This window comes from Sinocyclocheilus rhinocerous, unplaced genomic scaffold (assembly GCF_001515625.1).
Source record: "Sinocyclocheilus rhinocerous isolate Xijiao unplaced genomic scaffold, SAMN03320098_v1.1 scaffold3600, whole genome shotgun sequence".
NCBI classification, from domain to species: Eukaryota; Metazoa; Chordata; class Actinopteri; order Cypriniformes; family Cyprinidae; genus Sinocyclocheilus; species Sinocyclocheilus rhinocerous.
This window is the reverse complement of record NW_015626055.1, coordinates 36,369-47,716: the sequence shown is the minus strand read 5'-3', so window position 1 is coordinate 47,716 and position 11,348 is coordinate 36,369. Positions and strand designations below refer to the sequence as shown.

At 36.5% G+C, this 11,348-nt stretch overlaps 1 protein-coding gene across 1 annotated transcript; it reads right to left on the bottom strand.

Annotated features, from left to right (window-relative positions):
* Positions 1-1,387: 1,387 nt before the first annotated feature.
* On the bottom strand, positions 1,388-9,390 carry LOC107709854 (fas-activated serine/threonine kinase-like). Its single transcript, XM_016514505.1, has 10 exons — positions 8,189-9,390; positions 7,258-7,379; positions 6,208-6,211; positions 5,970-6,118; positions 5,589-5,805; positions 4,399-4,558; positions 4,209-4,300; positions 2,852-3,530; positions 2,630-2,744; positions 1,388-1,672 (listed from the first exon to the last, which is right to left on the bottom strand). The coding sequence occupies exons 1-10, from the start codon at positions 8,958-8,960 to the stop codon at positions 1,586-1,588; spliced, it is 2,397 nt and encodes a 798-aa protein (XP_016369991.1). The 5' UTR covers positions 8,961-9,390; the 3' UTR covers positions 1,388-1,585.
* Between the last annotated feature and the right edge of the window lie 1,958 nt (positions 9,391-11,348).

Below are 11,348 nucleotides of genomic sequence, written 5' to 3'. Positions count from 1 at the left end.
TTTCATTTTTAATAATCTTTTTTTATATAGACATTTTATTATGTATATATAAACAGACATTTCAATCCATTTCCCCACCTGCTACCTGACACAGACGTTCACTCACACGGTCCACTTACATTCACTTCCCATAATAAATTATCTTTCCCTCTAAAGAAAGAGCAAAGCAAATGCACACAGAGAAAGTGGTGTATGGTTGACTCGCACAAAATACATCTTCCGTATTAAGATCTGATTTTAGGATCTTTATGCTTTTCGTATCAAGCTTCTCGAATCACATGAATGTAAGCAAGGCCTTGATTTAACAAACCTTCTTGGCTTTAGTTGAAATTAACTATGCAAAACTTATTTTGTACTTATTAAAATAAACTATGATAATACTTAAACATCACACTAGATCGTTGCCTGTCACTGTGACAAAAATGAATATGACAAATCCAACTGGATTCCATGAATTAGTTTCTTTTTAATGATGAAATTAACATTATTTTTTTTAACTGCAGCTACATTTACTTGTCTTTTCATAAAAGACTTTCATTAAGCTTTTTGTTTAGAATTTGTCTGAAGATTACAATGAGGACAGATTCATACACTAAAGGCACAATCTAAAAATGCAACATTCTCCACATGGGAGAGATGAAAACATTATTTAATAACTATCCTGCAGTCAACTTTGTGCATTGCTTTTTCCCCTCACATGACTCCAAAGCGGTTAATCATTTTGAGAAAATAAAATACATAAACATAACCCATTCCTGCATATAATAATTCTTGTACATTCCATCTTTATCTATTCTGTAAATCCATACAGTTCACGTCATAAGACTTTTAATCAACATCCCCATTTATTTCTTAATATGTATGTCCATATTTATCCCCAAAACCTCAATTATTTTAGGTTCAAAACCAAAGAGCAGCAGTGGTCGTGGTGGCAGTGTCTGAAATACAAGCTAGCTGTGGCTCATCACCAGACCCCTGCAAACTTGTGTCCACATCCATAAAATATACTGTACTATACTTGCCCCAAAAGACAAACTTGCACCTAAACACACACAAAAAAAAACAGTGAGGACACAAAAGGGGATGTGGGAACACCATCAAAAACTAAAATAAAATGCTGGCGAACATATAATAACAAACCGCCTGTTCTTCCCACCCCCAAATATACCAAAAAAAACACTCACTCTGGACAAAATCTAAAAGATTTCAGAAGTGCTGCTGATGTTTTGTGATGTTCATTGAGAATGAAATGGCCCTTGATCATTTGCTGAGGAGAGTAATGTTTGCTTGATGATGCTGAATAAGCTGTATTATCCAGGCACAGATAGACTACATATATTATTTTGAACTTTGCCCTAAGAAGATCTCTGTGTAATTAAAGAATAACAATAACACCCACCCACCCAGATTCCTTGTGTCAGCCGAAGTTTTGTCCTGAAATCAAGGACTGTTCACATCCTGTGTACAAACGCACATACACACACACACACAGACACCATCGTCTTTCTGAAAACAACGAAACCTCTTGAAACTGTGGATGTGGCACATGCTCTCTGAAGCACACAAACACACTGCATTTATGTCGTCATAAAGGAACCTCCAGCAGCTTTTTGTGTAGGTACTGCTTCACTTCCTCTATCCCATTCAGCTTCTCCAACTCCAAATAGGGCAACTGCAAGTAAAATACAAGTAAATTAAGTTTTATAAATATTATATAAATAGTGATTTTTTTTTTGTAAATTTCTTATTTTTGATATTTTTGCCATAATCTAATGCTGCCTTAATGCTATAGTAAAGATTGAACTCTATTTAGCAAGTTTATTTGATCACAAATACAGTAAAAATGTACTGTTGTACAATATTATTTCAATTTAAAATAGCTGTGTTCTATTTAAATACATTTTAAACAGAAATTTATTCCTGTGATCACAAAACTGAAATTTCAGCAGCATAACTCCAGTTTTCAGTGTCACATGATCCTTCAGAAATCATTCTAATATGCTGATTTGGTGCTCAAGAAACTTTACTTTATTATTTATTTCCTTCATATACTATTCAATTTCTTATTACATCACAGTTTAAAACTCTTTTTCTGGAAATGGTGATCCTTTTTTCATAATTCTTTGATGAATAAAAAGTTCATCTGATTAATCATGATCATTAAAAAAAATCATGATCATGAAAAATGAACAGCATTTATTTGAAAGTTTTTTTGTAACATTATTAATGTCTTTACTGTCTCTTTTTGATCAATTTAATGTCTCTTTGCTGAATAAAAGTATTAATTTCAGAAAAAAATCTTATTGCTATATTTTCCCCATGCAAGCTGATTTTTAAGAATTCTAAATTATAGTTTTAATATGTATTTTAATATGTACATATACATTGACTTAAACTATTGATTTTAGTATAGTGTTTTATTTTTTAAAGAAAAGAGCTGCAATCAGATTAGGTTTGAATGTACTATTGAATGTAACAAAACATTATATTCTGCTATTAAAATTAAGTCAGATACCAAATATTGGTGGGTCCCTACTATTTAAAATAAACTAGACACCCAGCATATATGATATCTTAAGCCTGAAGAAATAAAAAATTGAATAAATCAAATATTTTGTTCAGTGTTCACCTGTAGTATGATGTAGCCCAATAACTGCAGGTGACGGTCTCTCATTGCCCTGGATCCGACCAGCACATCAGAATTATGGCAGTAATGCCATTTATCATTTACAGACATAATAACCCTGCATGTGAGGAAGGATAGAAAGAATGGGTTAAAGATAATGAGCAAGACATTCAAGCCCAGATGGCATAGATATATATTTGACTGAATGATTAAGGAAGGACTGACCTCTTCACCTGCTCTCCTGTGGTCCGGTCAGCTTCAGGGTTGTCTGGGTTGTGAAGCTGCAGTGGAGAAGTGGCCACAACATCACTCTCACCACCCTCTGGGTACGAAACACCTTCGTAAAATGTAGCCATCTCACAGTCCGGCCCCGGGTTTGCTCCTGTTGCAGCACCTCCCTCATCCTCCAGGATTTTTCCAATGGAGAACTGGAACAGGGAGTCTTGCGGAGCAACCGTGCCTGGAACAGAGGGTCCTGTCTGGGTCAGGCAGTCTGAGGGGCTACTGAGGGTGGAGCTGTCCTGGCTCTCCAGAGAGTGTTCCTTGGCTAGAGTCGAGTAATAATCTGAAGTGCTGTAATATGGGTTGTAGTCCAGCGGGACCGTTCCATTAGGACCGACCCTCTGAGATCCTCCTCCTGCTGCTGCTGCTGGGGGACGCATGTGAGCAGAGAGGAAGGCAGACTCCTGCTCTCCTGCTCGTTTGTCGGCCCCTTCCTCCAGTGACGGGGCAAAGGGAGAGAACTTCTGGAAGTCAGTAGTAAGGGCTGCGACAGAGCCGGGCCCCTCTGGAGATTTGAGGTTCAGTACTACACATGCGGTTGAACCTGCTGCTAATGATGCTGCTGGTGTGCCTGTTCTGATGGGGAGGACGCGGCCCGTGCTGTCGACCCACAGCAGGAAATCTGCCACATGAATTTCATAATAATGCTAAAATTAATATTAATAATTGTATGCAAAATTACGTGAGTTATTTTAAATTGTAATAATATTTCATGATATTACTGTACTTCGTAACTTACTTTTACTATTTTTTATTCCTGAGCAAATAAGTGCAGACGGAGTCACTTAAGTGTAATTACATTTTTAAAATCAATAGTTTGTCAACATATATGCACATATATAACATAAATAAAGCTATATAACTACTACCATAAGAGAAAACTACACATGAATTCCTAATAGCACCAAAATTAATATTAATAACAATTATAATACTACACAACAAAAATTATTAATACTTAAATTCATGCATACAGCCACAGCCAATATTTGGCTTTTTTTATTTTTTTTAATTATCAGCACCATTAAATTTTTCTGTTTGGTGTCAGAAGTGGGATTTAGATTTATTTTTGGGGCTTTAGTTTTCTTTGGGACTTTATGATTTATTTTTTAATTATTTTAGAAAACTTTACGTAAAATAAATATAAACTTCACTGCAGAAATTATGCATGTTATTTAACCATCTTTAAATTACATACAGCAATATCATATAGACCTATACTGGCTTGGCTCTCTGGCCATCCAAAAATCTGTATCAGTTGACTTCTACACAAATACATGGATTACAACAAGAAAATGACCTGTGTAATATCCTGGTGCGAGAACTTCATCTTGTTTGTAGCCGTGCTCACCAACAAGCTGCCGGAGTGCCTCTGCAACCAGACCTTTATAACTGCAATACAAACACTCTGAGCTCACTGCTACCTGGACAAATTGATGCAACACCTCTTTTGGATTTCAGGATACTGGCAGACTTCTAAAGTCACTAACCTGTATTTGCGGTTCACCTCATCCGCAGTTAAAGCGTGGTCGAACATGAGCACTTTGTGGGTATCCTGAAGGCGAGGTCCAGTGTAGTCCCTGTATTCCAGCTCGACGGCTGCATCCAGTAGTGAAAGGTATCGACGTACAATCAGGGCATATGGGCTGTCTACAAACAAGAGACCGAGAAAAGGTGACAGTAAACTTTTACATTGTTACAAAAAAATTCTAAGTAATGCTGTTATTTTGAGCTTTCTATTCACCAAAGAATTGTGAAAAAAAGTATCACGATTTCCACAAAAATATTTAGCAGCACAACTGTTTTCAACACTGATCATAAAAAAAATGTTTCTTGAGCACCAAATTAGTGTATTAGAATGATTTCTGAATGATCATGTGAGACTGAAGACTAGAGTAATGGCTGCTCAAAATTCAGCTTTGCATCACAGGAATAAATTAAATTTTTTAAAACAGAAAACGGTTATTTGAATCGCAATAATATTTCACAATATCGCTGTTTTTTTACTGAATTCTTAATGAAATAAATCCAGCCTTGGTAAGCATGAGACATCTTAAAATCTACATATATTTAAAACTTACAAACCCTAACTCAAACTTTTTATAGTCTAAGAAACTTCTAAGATTATTTTAATAAAAATAAACCACAATTATTTGTTCTGTAAGGTGACATTTTTTTTATTGCAATTTAGTTAATCATTTGTAAAGTATTTATACATTTAATTATATGATTTAATAATATGAAACATGATCTAGACATTCCTTCATCCTTTTTGGAATTCAGTTTCATTTTTTTATGTGGGTCTTTGTATCAAAAGACAGTAAAATACTGTCTTTATTTATACTAAAGTAAACACAGTATAAATAAATACTGTTGAAGAATTGCAATGAATGTTATGTAAAGAAATAAGTCCACCAGCAGAGGTCACTATTGCTATGTGTCACCTGTAATGTGTTTGCAAGAGTGTGTACTGGTCTAATTCCGTTTTAGTGTTTACTTATGTGTGACCAGGATATTATAAATAAGTTTCATTAAACATTAAAAAACCAACATGGAGCCTTGAACCATCTGAGCAAATAAGGATATTTAAAGGCTGACTATTTTATCTTTTCAAGAGACGAGCACTAGTCTTCTTAGCACTCCACAAACAAGCATCCAGTAATGACGAACTCCAACTCACTGGTGACATTACTGATGAACGATGGAGAGAAGACACGGTGAAGAACAAGCCCAGGAAAATGGCCCAGCTGAAACAAAGACATGAGGATGTTTACGGTGGCCAGTGGAGAACTCAGAGCCTTTAGTTCAAGCGCCATCTCCAGCTTGGAGAAAAACTGAGCTTCATTAGCCGGCCGATAACTCATACGACTGAACGGGAAAACGAGCTTCTGGATCACCTAGACAGAGAAAATGTTGAAAGGAGAAAGTTAAATACAATACATTGCTCATGTGGTTTTATCAGCACTGTATAATATGGAAAATGAAAATTAGTTTTTATTTTACTCCGGTTCTTTCCTTTTGAAACAACTCTTTAGTACCAAAACTGGACAAGTTCTCTAACCTTGCTGTCCAGGTATTCACCCTTCTTGACCAAGAAGTCAGCGATAGTGTCTAGCAAGCGGGTTTCTCTGAGGCGATGGCGAGCGATGTATTTGGCGATGAGGGCCATGGTGTAAGGCGTAATGCTATCAACCTTTTTAGGCAACTCCTCTAAAAAGATAAAAAGGGTTTCAAGTTAGCCTTATTTCTCACCCCCCATTCAGTTCGTGGCAACAGGAAACGGTGTATTAGAGCTGCACGATTCTGGATAAATTGAGAATCACGATTTTTTTTTTGTCTCAAATAGATAACGACTCTCCCACGATTCTGAATGAAACAAAATACTATTCCTGCAGTCTATTTAAAAGTGTTTCATTTGAATGAATTAAACATTTTAATATACATATACATTTAAAATATATTAAATGCACCAATTTTTAATATTACAATTTTGAAAAAGTGGTTTGAATTAATGATTCAATGACACACTCATAAATACATCACTTGTTTTATTACTAGATGAATCAGCATTTTTGAATGAATCTCTTGAACGGAAGATTTAATGACAAATGCATTTTTAACAGCCACAATGCAATCGACACGTTATTTGAAGCACCAGTTACTTTCAAAAGGGGATTTGCTCTATTTTGATCGCTAAGTGTAAACTTTGATCCCAGTATTTCTGTGATAATATGAATGACCATAAGACAGAAATAATACTATGTAGTTGAGAAGACTGTTTGTGAAGCTGTTTCTTACCCAAACATGGTAAATGTCTGCTCTCTGTGTCAGCGGCAGTGCGAACGCAGATTTGAATGTTGTATGATTTTTTTTTTCAAAGGTTTAATAGACACGGGCAAATCGAAATGGGATCGCATAGGTGTTTGAATCAAGATCGTGATCTTTTAACGATTAATCGTGCAGCTGTATTGTGTATCATTTCAAAAACTTTAATACAAAGAAAGAGTTCACAGGAAAAAAATTCTGCCTTGAACACCAAGTGGTCAAAGTTAGTTCCTGCCGGAAGATGCCGGAACTCCTCAGTTAATACTCAGATTATTTCTCTATTGACACACACTCAACATTTTAAAGAATCAAAGATTATTAACAGAAATGTCAGAATTATGAACGGTAATTTCTGTTTGTTTATCAGAAGTTATATGTTTGATTATTTGTTGATCATTTAGCTTCTGAAATGTTTTTTTTTTTTGTATTATAGTGGGTTTATGGTGGATTTTTTAAATACATACATTTTCACACATCACACAAAATAGTATTGTGTCATGAGTAAAAAATTATGTATTAAAAACGGACGGATGAAGCTTCATGCTGCTGCTGAAAACCATGGAGATGTCCTTTTGGTTAAACTGGGACAGGCGAGCCTGGGACTCTTCCTCCAGAACCTGTACGATCTGAGAGTCACTGGGCAGCCCTGAGTGAGATGGAGAACACACAGGATCAATACAAAAATACATGTTTTTATATTAAAATATTAAGAAACTATAGACTGTAACTGGGACGTTGACATGGCATATCAAGCAGTGTCACAAGCTATACTTCACCTAAAAATGTTTCAAACAACAAGAATTTCAATCTCATTTTTAATTTTTTTAAAAATTTGGGCACCCTTTTGCTTCAATAACAGCATATAGTACATAAGAGCTGCTATGGAAAACATGCACCATGCACTTTTTCGCCTCTTGAATATTGTGTGCAGGTATTCTTTTTAATAAATAAATGATTATTATTATTAATAAATATATATATATATATTTAAAATATTTAGCAATTATTTGTTTTTAAACATTTAATGTAATTTAAATTTACTTAAAATTTAAAACTTTTAAACTGATTTTTTGAAACATTTTCTTAATATTTGGACATCCTTTTACTTTAATAACTGCATAAACGCAAGCTGGTACAGAAAACATATTGTGTTTGCACTGAGCACTTTGTGACTTTTTGTACCTTTTCTCTCTTAAATATTCCTGGAAAAATGTTTCTATATTATGTATTGTGCGTGGGTTTTTTCTTTATAGCACATAATTTCAATTAACCCTGTTAAATGGAAATAAGGAAATCTGACCTTTTGATGAAAGGGTCATGTTTAATGTCAATGTCATTTGCTTAATTACTTGGTAATCTAAAAATAATGCAAAATGTAATATTTCAAAGTGCCTGTCCATGTTATCTAACTACACTACATTCACTTTAGCTACTGAACTAAACGTGACGACTCACCAAGAGCAGCTACAGCATAAAGGCAGTTAACAATGCTGAAGTTGTCAAACTTGGAGCAGTCATTGACAATGGCATCACAAAGCGTCTGAAAATCCTGATTATCCAGAATCTGACGTATGGCGTTCTCCCCCGAACCTCCAGCAGAGGACGCAGGTAAGGCCCCGTCACCCGCTCCTCCACCGCCGCCTGATCTGCTCCCTCCAGCCTGCTGCAGCACCAGGAGCTGACCGATCTTCTGTAGGGCAATGGGGTAATGATTGTGCGAGATCTTCCCTGGATTCTGGGTGACCCAGCGCAGAACTTCATCCACGGTGTGCGAGCGATCGATCAGCCGCTTCATGGTGAAGAAGGTGTCGTAGCTCATCTTCTCGTGGATGAAGTTCCAGGTCTTCTTCTTGCCGTGGTGCAAATGCGCATGAGGCTGGTAGTGTGGAGGTGGGAGGTGGGTGACTTGAGGGTGGGTGTGGTAGTGTTGGTGGGTCTGGTAGTGGGGCCGGTGGGCGTCTAGACGGGCTTGATAAACAGGTGGATAGCTCTGAGGCTGATGGTCATGGGGGTGATGTGGCGGGAGCGGATGATGGTGGTTCTCCAGCATGGGCGGCCCTCCTCCTATCAGGCCGATGCGGCGACCTGGCTTGCCCCCACCACCGCTGTACATACGTGTGGTGTACATAGTAGTGAGAGCACCTAGACTCAGTAGGCGAGAACGCTGGTGGGGCAAGGAGAATCTCCTGCAGTTTAAGAGGCCAAAGCATACAGGCAACCCCAGCATGGTATATAGGGTGGTCCAACAGTGAAGTTCAAAAGAACACTCCTACAAACAGAAAGCACATCTTTTACTGAGTACACTTCAGAGTACAAATTATTTTTTTTAGTCTTTATCCAGCAGCTTTTAGTGCTGAACCACAGTGAGATGCAATCATGCAACATTATGGTTCAGCGCTTAAAGAAACTCATCTCCACACTAATGAATCAGGCAGGAGGTGCTCCAGAAATAGACAGTAACTTGAGAATTGTCAGGCTGATGTGCCCTTTCCATCAGGGGCTGAGCGGAGGAGAGGATATCCCATCCTCATATCTGAATCAGACCTCAATTGAGTAGTGAATTAGGATGAATTAGGATGGTTTTCATAACACAATAAAATGATACTGATTCTAAGGTTGATCCAGATACAAATCTTTAAAAACAGCTACCCAGTCAAGGATGTACACTAAAGTTTGGGGTCAGTAAGATTTTTAAAAGAAATTAGTACGTTTATTCAACTACGATGCATAAATTCATCAAAAGTGGCTGTAAACTGTAAAGGCTTTTAAACATTGATAAAAAAATATTTCTTATACATGCTGCTCTTTTGAACTTTCTGTTCATTGAAGAATCCTGAAAAATGTAGCATGCTTTCCACAAAAAAGCAGCACAACTGTTTTCAACATTGATGATAATAATAATAAAAAGATTCTTGAGCACTAAATCAGCATATTAGAATGATTTCTGAAGGATCACGTGACACTGAAGACTGTAATGACAGTAATGGCTCCCCAAAATTCAGCTTTGTCATCACAGAAATAGAAACATAAAACAGTTATTTTAAATGGTAATATTTCACAATATTACTGTTCATACTTGTTTAAATGCAGCCTTGGTGAATATAAGAGACTTTTTTCAAAAACATAAAATATTACCGACCCCAAACTTCGGAACAGTAGAATGACATATTCTGGATTGAAGGGACCAAATATAAAAAAGCATTTCAAACAAGCACTAATCCAAATATTGTATACTGAATATTGCATTAGGAGTCCAACTGCTCTAAACAGAGACTGGCATTACAAGCGCATCTGCTGTCAGTGCCTCATGTTGGTGTGTCAATGGTTGGACTAGTCACTATGGAAACACTGATCCTATGACCACATCATCAGTTAACCAATCAAGTGGTCGTCTCTGAGAACAACAACATTCTTAGACTATTGTAATGTTGCTTCCACAACATTTGCCCCCTTCAATGAAAATTCTGTCATCATTTATTCACCCTCATGTTGTTTCTAACTCAAAAACACAAAAAGATATTTACAGCAGTTTGTCCAAGGTGCTCTTTTCCATACAAGGAACTCAACGGTGGTTAATTTAGTTTTAGTTTACTGATTTATATAGCACATGTTACAATGGTCAAGTAATATTTTCAACTTTGCAACCTTAAAGGTGCAGTAGGAGATCTTGGAAAATGCTAACTTTAGCCTGATAGCACTGAAAGCGAACGTCCCACCCTCCCTGCAATCGCTGTCCAAAGCCACATCCCCTGAACGCATTTATGCTCACAGACCAGAATACCACAAACAACATTACTACAAGAGGTTACATCAGCGGTTCCCAATTCCAGCCCATGTTCCGAAGTGAAGTAAACTTCAACGGATTTCCCCTTCTCAGGGAGGAGGGAATATATATATTGTTGAATTATTGAATTCATTATACAATACAACTTATTCAATACTCTCTTTTTTTCAACATTTTAATCGAGAGAACAATAACGTACAAAAAAAACTAAAAGTAAATACAAAAGCTACATACATTATTTCCATATTTTATCACACAATTAAGGCATTGATAGCTTTTTATTAGTGGTGTAACGGTACGTGTTTTCGTACCGAAGGGTTCACGGGGTAAATTCCAAATGGAAGTGATCATCCCTATGCCCTACTCCCTTCGAAGGGCAGAGCCCTTGGAGTGGAGACTTTGGCGTGAGCAGGGCACGTGATTGCCATTATGTAGTCGTTTGGAATGCACTTGGCAAAGGGAGCGATGTAATTTCCTCATTAATTATCTTCAGCTGGGATGTTCCAGTGACAATGCAGCACGGTGTCCGTCAGCAGATGTCCCTGTTTTAATGGCATAAATGTCTTTTTATTATTATTAGCACAACTGTTGCAAATAAACATACATTTTATATTTTAAGAAAGTTTTATATATATATATATATATTATATATAGCATATTTTAAAAACTTTTCCCACTACTCCTGCTGTATACCCAGTGTTGGGGAGTAACTAGTTACATGTAACGGAATTACGTAATTTAATTACAAAATAAAAGAAATTGTAATCAGTTTTACTAAGATAGAAAAAATATGTAATTAAATTACAGTTACTTATGAAAATGTTAAGGATT

Bases quoted from the DNA above. Each gene is read 5' to 3' on its own strand.
- LOC107709854 (XM_016514505.1), bottom strand. From the start codon at position 8,960: ATGCTGGGGTTGCCTGTATGCTTTGGCCTCTTAAACTGCAGGAGATTC. The intron at 5,806-5,969 runs GTTAGAGAACTT...TTCTCTGTCTAG, and splicing joins GTGAATACCTGGACAGCAAG to GTGATCCAGAAGCTCGTTTT. The intron at 4,559-5,588 runs GTGAGTTGGAGT...TCTTGTTTGTAG, and splicing joins GTTCATCAGTAATGTCACCA to ACAGCCCATATGCCCTGATT.